The sequence below is a fragment of the Heliangelus exortis genome, chromosome 16 (assembly GCF_036169615.1).
Source record: "Heliangelus exortis chromosome 16, bHelExo1.hap1, whole genome shotgun sequence".
Classification (NCBI taxonomy): Eukaryota; Metazoa; Chordata; class Aves; order Apodiformes; family Trochilidae; genus Heliangelus; species Heliangelus exortis.
In genome coordinates, this window is record NC_092437.1 from 3220894 (window position 1) to 3239593 (window position 18700).

At 54.0% G+C, this 18700-nt stretch overlaps 1 protein-coding gene across 3 annotated transcripts; it reads left to right on the top strand.

Moving 5' to 3' along the window:
* Positions 1–857: 857 nt before the first annotated feature.
* Positions 858–15855, top strand: EEF1A2 (eukaryotic translation elongation factor 1 alpha 2). 3 transcript variants are annotated; one of them, XM_071759382.1, is made up of 8 exons: positions 858–1452; positions 3002–3224; positions 7284–7463; positions 7991–8287; positions 11826–11976; positions 13332–13588; positions 13932–14166; positions 15506–15855. In XM_071759382.1, the coding sequence occupies exons 2-8, from the start codon at positions 3081–3083 to the stop codon at positions 15631–15633; spliced, it is 1392 nt and encodes a 463-aa protein (XP_071615483.1). In that variant the 5' UTR covers positions 858–1452; positions 3002–3080; the 3' UTR covers positions 15634–15855. The 3 variants fall into 3 exon arrangements, with proteins under 3 accessions (XP_071615483.1, XP_071615485.1, XP_071615484.1); XM_071759384.1 differs by lacking the exon at positions 858–1452 and adding an exon at positions 2422–2579; XM_071759383.1 differs by lacking the exon at positions 858–1452 and adding an exon at positions 2564–2623.
* Positions 15856–18700: the final 2845 nt, after the last annotated feature.

Consider the following 18700-nt stretch of genomic DNA (forward strand, 5'->3'; position numbering starts at 1 on the left):
TTTGTGCAAAAAATCTTTCATGGCACTACCAAAGGAGGATGCTTATGGTTTCCTTGTCCTCCTAGGGCTTGAACTCCATCTCAATTTAAATGAGATGTTATCATAAACCACAGCCTTTTGAGCAACCAACACAAATGCTGCAGGTGCAGAAATCTTTTTTTTTTTTTTTTCTCTATTTTTTTTTTTGCTCTTTTTTTTTGTCCCCTGCTTTGCTGTTTGCTCCTGGGCTGATGCATTTCCACCTGGGCAGACATGTGGGTCATTGCCTGCAGCACTGCCCAAGGACATGTTTGGCCCATGTGCTGTGCAGGGACTCCCTGCGGGGAGGGCAAAGAGCCCCTCTGCACCACTGGGACCCCTGGGAGCAGAGCTAGGGCTACTGGTGGCCCTGGGCCCCTGTCCCACCCCAGTCTTGTCCCTTTACCCCCAGGCTGCCAAGGGGACCCACAGGGGTCCAAACTCCCCCTTGACCTCCATCTACACCCCTCCTGTTGGACCAGGATTTTCATCATTCCCCCTCTCTTCCTTCCATCTCCCTCCATCCCTTTATCTTTCTGGCATCCCCCTGTCTCCCATCTCTTCTCCATTCCTCCATCTCTCTCTCCTATTTTCCATCCCCCCTCTCTCCTATCTCTCCTGTCTTTCCATCTTTCACCCCTTCACCTTCCTCCTATCCTTCAGTCTTCCATCCTGTTCCCTCCCTCTGACCTCTGCCTTCCACATTTCCATATTTCCATCCCCTCACCTTCTACCCCTCCATCTCTCCTCCACTCATCCCTTTCTCCCATCCCTCCATTTCTCTCCCCCCTCCATTTTCCTTCCCCCTTTATCTGCCATCCCTCTACTTCCTTCCCATCCCTGCATCATCCACCCTTCCATTTCTTCCATCCCTTCTTTTCTCTCATCCCTCTATCATTCTCCCAGCTCTTTATCTCCCATCTTTCTGCCTCTTTCTGACCTCTACCTTCCACCCTTCCATCCTTCCACTTTCCACCCCTCCATCTCTGCCCCACTTATCCCTTTCTCCCATCCCTCCACTTCTCCCATCCCTCCATCTTCCTCCATCCCTCCATCTCCCTCCCATCCCTCCATCTCCCATCCTTCCACCTCCTTTCCATCTCTCCATCTTCCACCTTTCCATTTCTCCCATCCCTCCCTCCACCTTCCCTCCTTCCCAGCCCCCTTCTCCCCGGTCTCTCTTTCCCCCCACCACCCCCTATTTTTTTTTTTTTTTAATTTTTATTTTTTTCTCGCGCTTCTCCCTCCTCCTCCTCCTCCTCCTCCTTCCCCCGGCGCCTCCTCCTCCTCCTCCTCCCCCGCCCGGTACCGCATTGCCGTAGTGCGGGGGGGCCGCTGCATTGCGCTGCCGCCGTCAATAGGTGGGCCCCTCCCGGGGAGATAAAGCCGCCGGAGCCCAAGCTGGCAGCCTCTGCCGCCCCGACCGCCGCTCCGGTAAGAGCCCAGGGACCCCCCTTCCCATCCCCGGCACCCCCCCCTTCCCGAGACCCCCCCTTCCCCAGGACCCCCCCTCCCCATCCCCCGCGCCGGGATGGGGCCGCTCCGCAGGGGTAAGGGTGGAGGGAGAGGGTTTGGGGGTCCTGCCCCAGGGGATGCGGGGGTTTAATGTGCGTGTTCCCCCCCCCCCCCGTGTGTAGGGTGCTGCTGGGGGGGTTGGGGGTGCCGCCGGGTAGGAAGGGAGAGGATGGGGCTGGCTTATTCCCGCATCCCGCAGGTGCTTCTGCCCGCAGGTGGGAATAACCCGCTGCCCCCACCCCCTCCCCCCATCCCTTCCTCCAACCTTCAGCTTCTTGCGGAAAATAAAAATTAAAAAAGAAATCCCCGGGTTCTAAGTGACTCCGCAGCCCCCCCCTTCCTCCCCCCAAGGTGCAGGGGGTGCAAAGGGGGGGACAGCGACCACCCCCATTCCCTGTCCCTTCCCAGGAGCTGAGGAAGGGCCCGATCCAGGATGGGGGGGAAGGGCGGGGGGGGGGGGGTCAAGGGCAACGAGGGTCGGGGCAGCCAGAGCCCCCCCGCCCCCCCAAGCCCCCTGCCCTGGGAGGCTGCTGGCTGGAGGTGTCACTGCCCGCAGGACCGAACCTCTGGGACAGCCCCAAAACCTCCTGCTGACCTCCTTTACTTTGCCGGGCAGATTCGGAAAATTGGATTTTATTAGACGTCGAATTAAAGCTCCTAATTGTGAGCCACGGGAAGGCTGGGAGATGCCACAACAACTCCCCGGATCTCTCGGGCTGCTGTTTTTTTTTTTATTTATTTATTTTTTAGCATCCTCTTTCTTGTTTCATCCAAATTCAGGGCAGCAGAAAATCGTGAAACCCCCCGCCCCCCCCTTCAACTGCTGGCTCAGCCTCCCCCCTGCCACCCCCCTCCTCCCTCGGGGCTGTGAGTGAGGGTTATTTTTGTCCGTCCCATTTTGCAGACACCCGTGTTGTCACCCGAAACCTGCGAGGGTTTTGGGGAGTGTTGAGGGCAGCCCGCAGGGGCTGGCAACCATTGCTCCTCCCAGGGGCAACCCACGAGATGGAGGAGGAGATGCCCTCAGGTTTGGAAAGCCCGAGAAGGTAGCTGTAGGAGCTCTGAGTTGGAGGAAGGTTTTGGTTTTTTGGTGGTTTTTTTTTTTTTTTTTTAGTGGGTTTTGGGTTTTTTTTTCTGGGGAGGAAGGGCATCTTCGAGGCAGCGATGACGTAGTCCTGGGAACTGGGGGTCTCCAAGAGGATGAGATGTTGGAAACCATGGCATCTCGCTGAGACTTGGAGACTCTACAGTGGTGGCCAGAAATAGCCTGGCTGGCCTCATCCTGGGGGTGGGCTGGCTCCATCCCAGCCTGGGCAGAGCTGCCAGACGAGCCCGGGCACCCCCAGCTGGGATGGGACGTGTGGTCCAGCGGGATGGTGGGGTAATAACCCCCCCCTCCCCCCAACACCACCACCGTGAGGATGCTGTCCTGGGGGTTCTTTTGACTCTCCTGCCTCTTCCCCTGCAGCCTCCCCGAAAAGGCAGCTGCGTTCCCACAGCCCTCCCCAGCACCGCCCACCCCTGCCAGCCCCAGGTAGCCCAGCAGCATGGGGAAGGAGAAGACACACATCAACATCGTCGTCATCGGGCATGTGGACTCTGGGAAATCCACCACCACCGGGCACCTCATCTACAAATGCGGGGGCATTGACAAAAGGACCATTGAGAAATTTGAGAAGGAGGCTGCTGAGGTGAGGAGCCCACCCCTCATCCCCTCGGGGATGCTCCACGGGTGTTATTCCCCTCTTCCTGCTGCTGCCCTTCTTGTAGCTTCTCTTTTTTCCTTTGTTCCCATCTATTTTTTCCCCCCCCTGCACCCTTGGGTCTTCCCAACTTGGCTGGCCTTGGGAAAATAGGCCATTTGAGCACTTGCCACCCTTTTTTCCAGAGCTGGGAGACTCCTTGCTGCAGGCTGGTAATGAGGGCATGGTGAGGGCTGTAAGATGGGGTAGAGAACCTGGCAGTAATCAGCAGGGCTCTGGGAGAGCCACAACCCCTGGTGCTTCAGGGCATGAAATTCCTTCTAAATATTGAGCAGGAGGAGGAGGAAAACCTGATCATCCCTCACTGCTTAGTGCAGGACTCTGAATTTTACTCTGCAGCATCATTTACTTCCACTGCCTGCTGGGGACAAGGTGCAGCTGGACCACTCATTTTATCCAGTTTGTGTAAAAAAAAAACCATCTTCCTTATTTTTTCAGGCAGGTTGGCTGGTTATGCAGTTTGGTTGGTAGCCTTAGAGCCAGAAATCTGGCACGAAAATTTAAGTTAAATTCTTTTGTTTAAATCCTATAATGGTGGCACTGCCAGCAATGGAGCAGTGAGTGCATTTTCCTGGCTGCCAGACAGTAAAGCACCACCCAGTACCTAAAATGTGGCAGACCCAGAGATTAAAGAGGAAGAAACAGTCTTGGGAATTAAAATGTGAATTAGAAGCTCTCAGAAATGAATGCTGGTAAATTCTAGAGAGGAGGGTGAGCCAGGCAAAGCCTGGATGTGTTATTGATAGGGCAGAGCTCAGAAGATGCCTTGGCGTCATCGTTCCAGGAATCTTTAATGCAGATATCTCCTGATTTATTTATTTTATTTTTTTTTAATTTTTTCTGGCCAAGATCCAACATTTCAATGAAAAAAAAAAAAGATTTACAGAGCTGCCACTCTGGATTAGATGTTTTGCTGCGTCTGTGTTAACCCTTTGAATTTCCTGATAGCATCCAAACTAAACCACCCATTTCTCTTCCTTACTCTCAGCTCTTTTCTTTAATCCCAGCCTTTTTTTTTTTTCCCCAGATCTTTTTCTTTTTTTTTTTTTTTTTTTTAAATTTTTCTAGCACCTTTTTTTTTTGTTGTTGTTGTTTTTTTTTTTTTTTTCCCAGCCTGTAAGCAAAGAGCTTCTCCCTTCATACAAAATCTCTCTCCTCCCTGGTTTAAAACAATCAGCTCCAGTTTTTTCTCCCTTTTATCTACGGATCAGATGTGGTGTGCTGAGGTTCTGCTGGATGTGTTTGGGGGTCTTGAATTGAGCAGACACTTTCAGTACTTGCCAGAATACGAGGGACTGGGAGCTGCTATTAATAGCCTATTGACTGAGCTTACAGACTCCATTTTCTGATGCAGGGCTGGGGAAGGGTTTTCTTCCATTAGGTGGCATTCACAGGAAATGGAGGCCTGTGTGCACCCAAAAAAAAAAAAAAAAACCAACCCCAAAAAACCCCCCAATCAAAAACCAGGGGCTGGTATTTTCTTTTGAAGAGAAAAGAGAAAAGGTTATTTTATTTATTTTTTTTTTTATCCTTTTCGACTCGGGGTGGGGGGGGGGCAGAGGTAACAAGATCTCCCAAAGAAGAGTTGTTCTAGTTGTTAAAAAAAAAAAAAAAGAACAAAACACAAATAAATGAGGTTTTGTGGTCTCCAAATAAAGAGCTGAATTGGATGAAGGCAAATCAAGCTCTTTCTGGCCCTGAACAGGGAAGGTATTGTGCAAAGCCAGATAATACCCGGGTTTTTTTTTCAACACCAGCTCTGGGTAACTGAATATACCCCATGAAAGGAGGGAAACTGTTTGCCAAATAAAACATTTCATTTCTCTTGCCAAGTCCTGGAGGGGGGGGATCCACACGAGCAGGTGGTGTGGGGGCTGCAGGTACCTGAGCTCAGGTGCTGATCCCACTCAGCATCCACGGGAGGGCCAAGAGTTTGCTCCGTGCCTCAGTTTCCCCCTCCAGAAGTGAAGGAATAGGGTGAGCAGCTGCAGGATGTGCTGCCTGAGCTCCTGCCCGTGAAATGATGATTATTAAAGCACTGCCTAAAACTCAGCATTCCTCCCTGGGTCTCCTCCATTCCCAGCACTTAAGGAGGATGCTCTAATGCCCCTCTCCCCTTTTCCCCTGGCAAGAGAGGGGTTCTGTGTGCATGCTGGAACACCTCACTCTCCCAGCTCCTCCTCTCCCCCCTCTCTCAGCCCGGTGCCAGGAGGATGCTCAGGAGCAGAGATTGGATTCTGGATTTTTCCATCCCCCAGCTGCCCTTCTTTCAGGCACCAGAGCTTCCCAGAGGGGCTGGGGCATCCCCCTCTCCCCCCAGCATTCCCCTCCCAGGAGGGGGAGGCTCACCCCTGGCTGGAAGATGTTGCCTCTAATCCTCCCCAGCAAGCTGCAAAGTCATCGCAGCCCTCAGCTCTTACATAAAGCCTCTGGAATCCTTCATTCCCTCTGCTTCCACCGCACGGGGCTGGAGAGCAGGAGGCAGGGACAGGGCAGTCCCCGGGCAGGACAGGGTCGGGCTGGGATGCTGTAGGAGCCTCCTTGGTGAGGATCAGCACTGAAGGGTTTGCTGCCTGCTGTCAGGAAGCTTTTCCCTCCAGGGCAGTGATTTCTAAATGCCTGTAATGAATTTTGCACCTTGAGATTTCAGGAGAAACTGCAGTGGCAGGGGATGGATGGATGGATGGATGGATGGAGGGATGGATGGATGGATGGATGAGTGAATGGATGGATGGGAGCAGGGTAATTCAGCTCTGTCTCCCTCTGCAGTGCTTAGAGACCATGAAATCATCCATAAATGACCTAAATTCCATTTTCATCTGAAAAAAAAAAAAAAAAAAAAAAAAGGAAAAGCCTTGCAGCCGAGGCCGAGAGCTGATGATTGGAGCTAATTAACCCATTGCTTCAGCCCTGGCACATGGGGTGGGCAGTGAGGAGGGAGGGGGGGGTCTGGCTTGCCCCATCTCTCTGGTGCCAGCATCCCAGCTCAGCCCGGGTCCATCACCTCCGTGCTGGGTGGGGAGGAGAAGTCCAACTCTCCCTGGTGGCATGACATCAAAGGCCACCAACCCAAAGGAGAAAGTGGTCCAGAAGTGATGTCATTTACCAAGGGCTGTCCTTTAGCACAGGGCAGAGAGATTTACTGTAGCTGAGCTCACCCAGCCTGATTTTCTGCATTAAAATGTTGGCTGAGATCTCAGCCATTTGGCACCAGCAGTTGTTCTGGCTGCAGCTCACAGCAGCTTTTCATGTGAATTCACACACTCTGGGGCAAAAATCAATCACATTTCTATTTTGCTGATGGCAACCATCGTGTGGTTTGTCTTCTTTTAACCCCTTCCCCTCCTCCACCCCTGGGGACCAGAGGTCTGGATCAGCATGAGCCTTGCTGGAGAAGCTTCAGGGTCCTCACTCACGCAGCAATGTCCTTGCCCACCAACCACCTGCCTGGTAATAGATTAAAATTCTCCAATAATCAGAAGCTCCCCACCATTGCTGCCTCATTCTGCAGCACTATGGGTTCCCAAGGGCATTGCAGGCCCATGGCATTTCATGGAGAAGACCTCATGGGTCACCAGCTCAAGATCCTGCCCCACTGACAAATTCCCAGCTCTTCTTTCATCCTCTCCTCCATCCTTTCTGGAATGGTCTCCCAAGGGAAGTGGTGGCTCCCCCCACTTTGGCAGGTTTTAAGTCTCAGCTCAACAGGGTGCCGAGACATCTCATATAAATAATATTATTAGAAGGGTTGGACCAGATGATCCTTGAGGTCCCTTCCAGCTTGACGTCCTGTGGTTCTTTATAGGAATTTCTTGAGGATATTCCACCTGTATTTGTCAGCAAATAGATCACTGCCATTGGATGTAGGGAAATGTGCCTTCCCTGTCTGCAATGAGAGCTTTCTCTGTGAGCTTGGGATGTGCTCTGGAGGTTGGGTTGCCACAGCTTTGGGTTTCTCACCAGCTCTTGCTTTTTGTTGTTGGCCAGATGGGGAAAGGGTCCTTCAAATATGCCTGGGTGCTGGACAAGCTGAAGGCTGAACGTGAGCGTGGCATCACCATTGATATCTCACTGTGGAAGTTTGAGACCACCAAGTACTACATCACCATCATTGATGCACCTGGACACAGGGACTTCATCAAGAACATGATCACTGGGACTTCCCAGGTGAGAAATGGTGGCCAGGGTCTGGAGTCAGCTACCAGAGGTGGGAGGCTTGAGGCTTGCTGCTGAGTTCTAGGTGTCGTTGGAGTCCTTTTTTGAGGTAAATAATTGAGAGAGCAGACATCAAACAGCAGGGTCCACCCAAGAGGCTGGGTAGCACCAGGGGACCTAGCTCACCGTGGGTGGAGATACAAAGAGTTTCCTTGGGCATGGAGAGGTGGTTTCACCACCTCATTTCCCTTCCTTGGAGGAGGTGGGGATGGATAGAGCCTCTCTGGGTGGTGGGATGCTTTGCCCTACAGGCCTTTGGGTGAGGGTGACTCCCCCGTTTGTTTCGACAAGAACCCTTCACCCATCCCTTAGGTTCCATTGGCTAAAGGAAACCCCAGGGCTCTTCCCTCCTTCCCTTTTCTCAAACCAGCAGAGTTCTGGGTTAGCAGAGAGTCTGTGTAAGCCATGAGTAGCGTTCACCTGGGATTACTCAAGGTGTCAGCAGGAGCAGAACCAATCCATTCTCTCTCTCCTGCCAGGCTGACTGCGCCGTCCTCATCGTGGCGGCCGGCGTCGGGGAATTTGAGGCTGGCATCTCCAAGAATGGGCAGACCCGTGAGCACGCCCTGCTGGCTTACACCCTGGGGGTGAAGCAGCTCATCGTGGGCATCAACAAGATGGATTCCACAGAGCCCCCTTACAGTGAGAAACGCTACGACGAGATCGTCAAGGAGGTCAGCGCCTACATCAAGAAGATCGGCTACAACCCGGCCACGGTTCCCTTCGTGCCCATCTCGGGTTGGCATGGGGACAACATGCTGGAGCCCTCTCCCAACGTAAGTGTGCCTTGGGTTAGACTTTTCCTCCCCACCCCGACTGTCCCGGGCCAGGCTGGAGGTGACTTCTGGGCTCTGGAAGCATTTTTGGTGCCCGCTGTGCGTGCCCGCCCGTGTTGCCAGGGTGGATGTGTTGGGCACAGATGTGTTTGTCACATCTGGGGCCACCGTTCCTGGGCACACTGGGTGCTGTCCCATGGCCAGACACCCCAGCAGTTAAACATGAGCATCTTCAGGAGGTGCTCTGGCTGGTTTTTCCTTCTGGGATGGGTTTTGAAGGCTTTGGGTGAAGCCACCCCCCCGATGATGCTGGAGCCATCAGCAGGAATTGTCACTCCCAGCAGGAACAGGGGGGGTGTTTTTAGGGAATTGTTTTCTGAGGAAAACAACGTGCTCTGGTCACACATCTTGTGTGGCTCTTACCACCCAGCCAGACTCCCACGTGCAGGGTGTCCTTTCCCATTGGTGCTGTGTGTCACTGGGGTGGTTGCACCTCTGGTTCCAGTGCTGGGCATCTCCCTTGGGAAGGTGACATTTCCTGAGGGAGGTGACAGCTTTTAGACTTCTAAAGAAATGATAAGTTGGAAAGTTCTGGCCAGGGGAAGGTCCCTGCTCTCCTACTGCCTTCTGGGTGACCTTGAGCGAGTCGCTCAGACCAGAACCCCAAAGCAATCTCTTGTGAAACCAGTGGGAAATTTGATGCTTCGGGGGACTTTGGGATGTCACCTGCAGGTGACACCACGTCAGGGCTGTGTGACGAGGGAGGCAACAGATGAGTCCAGCAGCAGTGGGGGGAGGTCAAGGGTTGGGAGCCTGAGCCAGAGGAGTGCTGCCAAGCCAGCTCCCACCATCATCACCATCATCACCATCATCACCAGCTCCCAGCCTTGCACAGGAAAGGCAACTCCCTTGGGGCTGGCTTGAGAGGAAGGAATTTTTGGGGTGCTTGGGAAATTCCTGTCCCCAGAGGAGCAGAGCTGGGATAAAGGTCAACCAGGGCCATGCCAAACCTGGCCACATAGTTCCTGGGGTGCTCAAATCAGGCAGGCTCCAAATGTCAGCAGCTGCTGGGCTGGGAAGATGATCCTGAACAATTTTTCCTATTAATAGGCTGCAGGGTGGAGGCCTGGAGTAAGATGGAGCTCGCTGGCCTCCTTCTGATGGGTCTCAGAGCATTCTGTCAACATGATGCCCAGGAGAAGGGAGAGATGAAGTAACCCCCCTCTGCCTCCAGGGTGGATTCCCAGGAGCTGTCTGAGAAGAAAACCTGTCCTGAGGTCTGGATCTCCAGCTGGAGAAGCTGCAGGGTCCTCCCCACGATGTAGTCCCCAGGAAGGGACTCCTCCCCATGATGTAGTCCCCAGGAGGTCCCCATCCTGCCTTTGCCAGGACACCAGTTTGGGACAGACTCCTCTTTCCCACCTTCCACCCCATCTGGGACAGCTGGAGCAGCACCAGATCCCTCTCCTCTCATTCCTCAGCTGAAAAAGCTCTATTTTTTATTTTTTTTTTTTCACTCAGAGTTCCTGGCAGGGTTTCACCAGGGCACGAGGCAGTCAAGTGATCTCTCCATCTGTCAGGGGACTTATCAGAAGGTGGGGATTAGAGCTGTGAGGTCCCTGCAGCTCCTGTCACCTCTGGTGAGCAGAGGTGTGGTGGCACCTCAGGCTGGAGCCAGACCCCCTGGCCATGTCCCTCCTGAGCAGCAGCCCAGGGTCATCCACCAGGAATTACATCTGGGATGTTCTCCTGTCCTGTGCTGATGTTTGGGGTGATTTCTGGTGCTGCAGCCAACAGGACTGGGTCAGATAGGGTCTGGGAGACTTTCACCCCATGGGATGCTGCAACCCTAAGGCACCCAATCTGCTGGGCAAAGGAGGGTGGGGGTGCTCCTGGGGGTGCTCCTGGGCTTGGTAAAATCCCAGAAATGCTCTGTGAAATGCACTGGTGGGATAAAAGAGTTGGGACTCAGCTCTTATTTGTTCTTCAGCCTGGCTGGCTGTGGGGTCTGGTCAGATCCTGCTTTTGCCCTAGGAGTGGTGGGGTAGGAATTGCTTTTTGGGAAACAGGGATGAGCAACACCAAAGAGAGGTTTGACTTGAGCAGGATTAGGGGGCACCCAGGTGGCACAAAGCAGGTTTTGGGGATGCTTCTCCTCTTGGGGCTGTGCTGAGGTTCCTCAGAGTGGGTTTGCTCCCAGAAGGTGTCAAAATTGATCTTAATCTGATTCTGGGGACGTGAGGAGTCAGCGTGGCAAGGAAAAGGGGTGGCTCCAAGAGCCAGGTGTCACAGGCTGGCATTTCTCCTTGTCCCCAAGCCCCACAGGAGCAGAGGGATGGGAGCTGGGGACATGTGGTGGTGTCAGGGTGGCTGCTGGCAGGGGGCTGAGGACAGGGCTGAGTCACCCTGGGTGTCACATGAGGCTCTGTCACCAGTGGGATGGGTTTCTCTTGGCCTGGCAACAGCTGCAGTGCCCTTGGAAGGCTCCCTCTGCAAAAGTGTCCCCTTGCTGCCACTGTCACCAAGGAGCTGGTGTCCCTGGGAGTCAGGGGGTGCTCCACACCTTGGGTGCTGCTTGAATTCCCTGCCTGGACCCAGCTCCTCCTCCTGCTCCTCCCCCAGGGCAGTGCAGGCTGTGGGATGGGAACAGCCGTGTCCTCCAGGGAGGGCTGGGGAACTGGGGACACTCTGGGGGTCCCTTGTCACCCCCATCCCCAATGCACTGTGCCACTGATGGGGGATGCCACATCCATAATGTGTATGGTGGAGCTCAGGTGGATTTCACATCCAAGTGGGGAAGTGTTGTCTCAGCCTCTCTGAGCAGACAAAATGTCCTGGTGGGCTGATCTCTGTTGTATCAGGATAATTTTAAACCCAGGACTGATTTTTTTTCTTGCCAGCAAGCCCTGGGCATTGCTGCAGCTTCCAGGTGTGCAGTATCACTCCAAAAGCTCTCTGGTTCCCTGCATCAAAGCAGAGCTTGAAGGGTCCAATTTAGGGCAGGAGGACAGAGCATCTGTGAAACATTCTCCTGCCCTAGCACCAGCACCAGGTTTCCAGCATCCTTCCAAGCCAGAGCCTGAAAACCAAACCCTGGGGGAATGATAGGAGGGAGAAGGCTCAGTCTGGGTCTCACCTTGAAGAAACTCAGTTCCCAGGGCTGCAGGTTGGGTGCTTTGTAGCTTGGCTGGAGATCTTGTTCTTGTGCCAGCATTGCTGGGGGGAATTATCCAGGCATGGGGAGGCAACATCCACTGATTGGTGTTGGGAATGGGGTCTGGAAATTTGCTGTATTCAACCACTTCCATCCTTTTTCTCCTGCTAATGGGTGTTTCGTTTCCAGGAGGGGGAAGGAGGGAGGTGCAGATAAACCTGCAGGGGATGGTGGAGTGAAACGAGCTCCTCAGCCTTCAGGAAAAGCCAAGACATGGTTGGGATGACCCCACAAAGGTTGTCCTGCTGGATCATCTCTCTTGGGATCACCTCTGGGTGCTGAGGGCTCACTCAGTGCATGTTGTTGCTGCTCTCTTCTCTCCAGATGCCCTGGTTCAAAGGCTGGAAGGTGGAACGCAAGGAAGGCAACGCCAGTGGGGTGTCCCTCTTGGAGGCTCTGGACACCATCCTGCCCCCCACCCGCCCCACAGACAAACCCCTGCGCCTGCCCCTCCAGGATGTCTACAAGATTGGAGGTGAGCCAAAGCCTGGCCCCTTCTTCCCTCTCCTTTAACTGGGGTCTTTGTCCCATGGGAATTTGGGAACGACGTTTCCAGGCACTGGGAAACTGAAGGGAGCTGGACTCAGATGCTGGGGAGAAGAGTGTTAAGCTCCCAGGGCAAAGATTTTGTTTGAGATGGGGGTTGGAAGGTGCCAAGGAGAGGAGCAGCAGGTTTGGGAGCTCTCCCCAGGGAACACCAAGATGCCAAAAAAATCTAACTGCAGGTTTGGGTGTCCCAGAGGTGGCAGGGCAAGGTGGAGGCAGCAAAAAGGTGCTGGAGCCTGGATGAGGGGACAAGGCCAGCAGGAAGGGGACACCAGTGAGGCTGGGGCATGGTGACTTGGCCACGGTCTGCCCACAATTCCCAAATGCTGGTGTCCATCACCTGGCACCTCCATCTGCTGAGCTGGGATGCCAGCCACGTAGGGAGCACGTCAGCAGACACATCTCCCTCTGCCCTGGGGTGGTGATGGGGACATTTTTTTTGAGCTATAAATACCCAGGCAGCTCTCTGGATTGTTGGCAGCAGGTCCTGCTGGTGGATCAGACAGGAACAGCTGTTTCCAGCTCTTTTCCATACATTTCCAGAGGATGTTTATGCTGCAGAAAGCAGGCGGGGATGGAATGGGGGGGTTAGGAGGATTTTTTTAGTGCAGTCTGTTGTTGGCCAAGGAGATGAATGGTGGGGAGCAGGTCTGTGTCCTCCCCTAGGTCAGCTGGGGGGAAAAGAAATATGGTTTTACCCTTAGGCAGGTCCTTAGAGAGCAGAGACCTGGTGGGACAGGGGTAGGTGGAGACATCAGGGCGGATGCGGAGCAGCAGATGGGTCCAACCAACCCCCCCAACTTCTTTTCCACCTTGTTTCTCTTCATCCTCCTCCACCTGACTCCAAAGGTGACTTTTCCCAAAGTCTCCTGATGCCACAGGGTGTGAAAAGTCCTCTTGATTTAATTAACCACCCTCCTTCCCTGGCCCAGCTGGGCTTCATGCCATGGTGTGGCCACCAGGGATGTGGGATGTGTTGTTGCACACTGTGACGTGTCCTCCATGCAGGAGGACACAGCCTGCAAAGGAATTATTTCCAAGGTTGCTCAGGGCCTTCTGATTCTGTTTTCACTCCTGTTCTGCAAAACACTGGGGGCACAGCACGAACCCGGGGGGGTCTTGAGGACTCTAATGTTGGCCTTGCAGCTAAAATACGGAGTAAGAAGAAAACGTGTTTTTTGGTGAAAAAACACATGGGTGGGGATGCTTAACATGTGGTGCAGCCAACTGATGTGCCAAGCAGGTGACATTTTGCCCTCCCCCTGTCCTTGTCACCACCACCAGGGATTGGCACAGTCCCCGTGGGCCGGGTGGAGACCGGCATCCTGCGTCCCGGCATGGTGGTCACCTTCGCTCCCGTCAACATCACCACTGAGGTGAAGTCCGTGGAGATGCACCACGAGGCCCTGAGCGAGGCCCTCCCTGGGGACAACGTTGGCTTCAACGTCAAGAATGTCTCCGTCAAGGACATCCGCCGGGGGAACGTCTGCGGGGACAGCAAATCCGACCCCCCCCAGGAGGCTGCCCAGTTCACGTCTCAGGTCAGTGGGGAACCATAGAATCATAGAATGGGCTGGGTTGGAAGGGACCTCAGAGCTCATCAAGTCCAACCCTTGATCCACTCCCCCCGTGGTTCCCAGCCCATGGCACTGAGTGCCACATCCAGGCTCTTTTGAAATATCTCCAGGGATGGAGAATCCACCCCTTCCCTGGGCAGCCCATTCCAATGGCTGATCACCCTCTCCAGAAAGAAATTCTTTCTAATGTCCAACCTAAACCTCCCCCGGCACAACTTAAGACCACAACTTAAGACCAAGCCGGAGGTGTTGTCCCCATCCTCTTGACTCGACCTGACACCTCTCTGTGTCCCCAACAAACCCCCAGGTGATCATCCTGAACCACCCCGGGCAGATCAGTGCCGGTTACTCGCCCGTCATCGACTGCCACACCGCCCACATCGCCTGCAAGTTTGCGGAGCTGAAGGAAAAAATCGACCGGCGCTCCGGCAAGAAGCTGGAGGACAACCCCAAATCCCTGAAATCCGGCGACGCGGCCATCGTGGAGATGATCCCTGGAAAACCCATGTGTGTGGAGAGCTTCTCCCAGTACCCACCCCTCGGTAAGGGACGGATCTTCGGGGCGCTCCGGTAAAGGAGCAGGATGGGTCTGAAAGGTGGGGAGGAGGGAATGTGCTCAGCCTCTCCCAGTATCTCCCCACCAGTAAGACTGGGGAGGGTGTTTTGCAGCTTCCCCACTTGCTGGGGGTGCATCATGTGGTGCAGGACATTTTTTAGGGCTGCTGGGGTGGCTTTCGGCTCTTTCCAAAAAGCCAGGCAGGGTTTTTCCTCTGGGAGCAGCAGGGCCTTTCCTTCATGGAATCACAGAATCATTTGGGTTGGAAAGGACATCTGAGATCATCAAGTCCAACCCTTAACCCACTGCCACTGTGCTTTCCAGACCATGGCACTGAGTGCCACATCCAGTGGGGGGGGTGGACCCCAAAGTCACCCAAATATTTGGGGTTCAGGGCTCCTCCCTTCAAGAATCTGCTCTAAGGATGGGGGTAACCCATGGCACCACCGGTGGTGGATATGGACCCCAACACCACCCAAATATTTGGGGTTCAGGGCTCCTTCCTCCAGGGATGGGGGTAACCCATGGTACCACGAGTGGTGGGTATGGACCCCAACATCACCCAAATGTTGGAACCTGCTCCAAGGATGGGGGTAACCCATGGCACCACGAGTGGTGGATGTCAACCCCAACATCATCCAAATATTTGGGGTTCAGGGATCCTTCCTCCAGGGATGAGGGTAACCCATGGCACCATGAGGGATGGGTGTTGACCCCAACACCACCCAAATATTTGGGGTTCAGGGCTCCTTCCTTCAGAAAGCTTCTCCAGGGATGGGGGTAACCCATGGTACCACGAGTGGTGGGTGTGGACCCCAACATCACCCAAATGGTGGAACCTTCTCCAGGGATGGGGGTAACCCATGGCACCAGGGGTGGTGGATGTGGACCCCAACACCACCCAAATATTTGGGGTTCAGGGCTCCTTCCTCCAGGGATGGGGGTAACCCAAGGCACCATGAGTGATGGGTATTGACCCCAACATCACCCAAATGTTGGAACCTTCTCCAAGGATGGGGGTAACCCATGAAACCAGGGGTGGTGGATGTGGACCCCAACACCACCCAAATATTTGGGGTTCAGGGCTCCTTCCTCCAGGGATGGGGGTAACCCAAGGCACCACAAGTGATGGGTGTTGACCCCAACATCACCCAAATGTTGGGAGCTCAGGGCTCCTTCCTTCAGGAATCTGCTCCAAGTATGGGGATATCCCATGGCACCAGGGGTAGTGTGGAGACCTCTCCACCCCCCCATCCCATCCCAACCTTGGGGAGCTCAAAGTGTGCACGTGTCCCTCACGTCCCCCCCGTGTCCCCTCCCCGCAGGCCGTTTCGCTGTCCGTGACATGCGGCAGACCGTGGCCGTGGGCGTCATCAAGAACGTGGAGAAGAAAAGTGGTGGGGCTGGGAAAGTCACCAAGTCTGCCCAGAAGGCCCAGAAAGCTGGGAAATGAATCGTGGGCTCCCAGTGCATCGTGCAGAAACCATCCCTGACACCAGGACTCTGCCACCGTCTCCCCCGGGCGCATGTGTGCACATCAGCTTGTAAGAGTTTATATGTCAACGACTGGATGCTCACCATTAAGGTCCAGTGGAAATTCTTTAAAAGGAAAAGCATGTTCCAGCGTTTGTGAGGCTTCATGTTAATTTTACCAATAAAACTGGTACAACATCCACAGTGGGGGGAAAAAAAAAAAAAAAAAAAAAAAAAAAAAAAAAAAAAAAAGCAAACCACAAAGCAAACCCAAACCCGACCCCAAAATGACAACAGCGAATATAACGTAACAGGAAAAAAAAAAATAAGAAAAAAAAAAAGAAAAACAAACCCAAACCAACCGACCCAAAAAGTGTGGAGCTCTGTGTGTGCCTCTGTCATTGTGAGGGGCTGGGGTTGGTGGCTTTCCTGGAGTCCCCCGCAGAGCAGATGGTGGGGATGGGCACAGGCAAGGCTGGAGAGGGGAAATTTATTTGGAGGGAGGAGCAGAGCTTGGCACCCACATTCAGGGTGGCACCCAGCACCCAGCCCTTCCCCAGCTCTCACCCCCTGGTGTCTGGGCTCTCCTTAACCTGCTTCTCCATCCCTTTCCAAAGGACACAATGAGAACATTTCTCCCCAACTAAAGCCAGGTGCTGGAGCCCAGACCTGACCCAGGACTCCCAGGAAGCCCCAGACCTCCTGGTTTTCACCTGGGATGGTGTCTTGGCTCCCATGGCAAGCTTGCAGTCCAGGATAAGGTGGGGGCCTCTCCCCACCCCACTCCCAGCTGTCCCAGTCTGAAGGGTTCTGGTTGCCCAGTGGTTGGGTCTGACCCAAATACCCCAGGCAGGAGGGAAAGGGTGGGAATGTGGGAGGAGGTGGGCAGGGAGGTTGAGGGAGGAGGTGGGAGGTTTCTTCTGGGAACATTTCCAAGGGATATTTCCTCCCTGAAGGAGGGGTCAGCAGTGTGCTGGGACATCCTGAAGTGCTGCTCATGGCTTTTAGGAGAAAGCACCTGGGAGGAGGAGAGCATCATCAGGTGGGGTCCTTCCCAGGAGAGCTCCAGAAGCACAAGCAATCATTACTGTTTGTGTTGCAGGAGCTCCTAATGATCCTAATTAACATCTGAGTCAGCAGCGGCACTACAGGTCCCCAGGCAGAGCCTCAAGGATCCCACAAGGACCTTCCTGAAGCCACCACCCAGCCCATCCCCATCCCATGCCCTGGGGTGCCAGCAGACAGACACACACGGGCTCCCTGAGCCTCCTTCCTCAAAACCGGGTGTGCAAGGAGCACCAGGACCTCTGAGCCCCCTCCTCACCCCCCCAGCCACCCAGATCAATGGGTTTGACACCCAAGGCCTTTGCACTGGGGCTCTCTGAAGTGCTGTGTCCTTGGCAGTGCCACAAATTGGAAAGGGATTTGAAGGTCCCTCCAGGCCCAGCAGGAGAAAGCTTGTTACAGTTTAATCTCCTCTTCCAAATCCTCCATTTCCCCAGGAATATTGTCCTTGAGCCAGCACAGAGGACTTGTGTCCTGTCCTGGGTGTTTCCAAGCAAGGCAGGAGAACATCACGTCCTGTGTGGGTTTTATCTCCCTCCTTAAAAGCAGCAGGGACAGGAATTCCCATGGGAGCATCCATGGGAGGTGCAGGAACCTCTGTCCCCAGCAGAAAGCAGTCCCTGGCACAGCAGGAGTGGGGACAACCCTGGGGACAAGTGAGGGACAGAAAAGAACAGGCAGAAATCCTGCACTTGGTCCTCTATAGCTACTTTAAAAACAAGTTTCACAATCCCACAGCTGGGTTTCCATAGAAATGTGCCAGGGGAGCTGGGAAAGATGCTCTGGGAGCAGTGCACGAGTGGGGTGGTGATTAATGGTGAGGCTGCAGGGAAGGAAGGAGGCAAAACCCAGAGGATTCAACCCAAACCTCACAGCAGGTCCAAATTTTCAGCCTCATTTGGGTAAAATTCATACCCCAGGTAATCTGCAGGGTCAGGAAGAAGAGTCAGGCCCTGAAGTGAGATCTCCACAGCTCCAGCATCCCCCAGGTTGGGAGCTTTGGGGTCAGGCAGAGTTAACAGAAATATTCTCATTTAGACCCACTTCCAAGTGGGGGGTTCAAACAGGAAAATTGAGTCTGCTGCATTTCTGGGATCTAAAAAAAAAAAAAAAAAAGATACAAAACCATGACTTGCACCCCAACCTTGGGTCTGAAGACTCCCTGTGGAGCTGGGGTTTGGGACTGGGTCAGTGACCCATCACTGCCTGACCCCACAGGGCTTGCAGGCAGGCAGGGGGGGGTGTGTGATGCTGCATCTGGGGCAGGTGACTCCTTTTGGGGTTCTACCAAAATAAGGAGCAACTTGGCATCCTCCTGAAGCCACAGATGGCTTCCAGCAGCCTTTGCAATGAAGCCAAAGCTTTTTGGGAGCCACCAACCCCAGGAGAGAGCAGGTGGGGGTTGTATGGCCATGGCAGGTGTTATATAGGGCTGGGCAGGTGAGATGCATTTTAAAACACCGACTTCTCCTCCATTTCCTCCCCATCCTGGCCGGGTGTGCTAGAACCTCACAACCCAGAACTTCGAGCATTAATTTCTGGCATTTTTTAGGTGTTTTTCATCACTGCCCATCCCTCAGGGCGCTGCTTCCCCCCCGTAGCAGTCTCAGCGATGCCATCTGGTGGAAAAAAGGATAAAATCCTTCTGGAGCAGCTGCCAAGGAGAGAAAACCCATCCCCACATCCCATCTCTGGAAAACCTGGGACCACATCCACAATGAACCGAAAGGCAACAGCCTCGGGAGCTGCAAAGTGATTATTTTTATTTCTTCGGAGACCAAAGTCGGGTGATGGTTTGGCCTGAAATGTAAAGCTCGTGGGGGAGAAAATCCCTAAAGGTTCCAGGAAAGTCAAAGAGCAAGAGGGCTGAGTCTCTCCTCAGCAGCTCCTCAAGAGGGAGGTTGAGGAACCTATGGAAGGATGGAGAACGAGGGGCTGGATCAGGACCAGCATCCAGAAGGGATGTCACCTCCCAGATGCCA

Coding starts and splice junctions, on each gene's coding strand:
- EEF1A2 (XM_071759382.1), top strand. CDS start 3,081: ATGGGGAAGGAGAAGACACACATCAACATCGTCGTCATCGGGCATGTG. Junction 7,464..7,990: donor TGATCACTGGGACTTCCCAG/GTGAGAAATGGT, acceptor CTCTCCTGCCAG/GCTGACTGCGCCGTCCTCAT. Junction 8,288..11,825: donor TGCTGGAGCCCTCTCCCAAC/GTAAGTGTGCCT, acceptor TCTTCTCTCCAG/ATGCCCTGGTTCAAAGGCTG.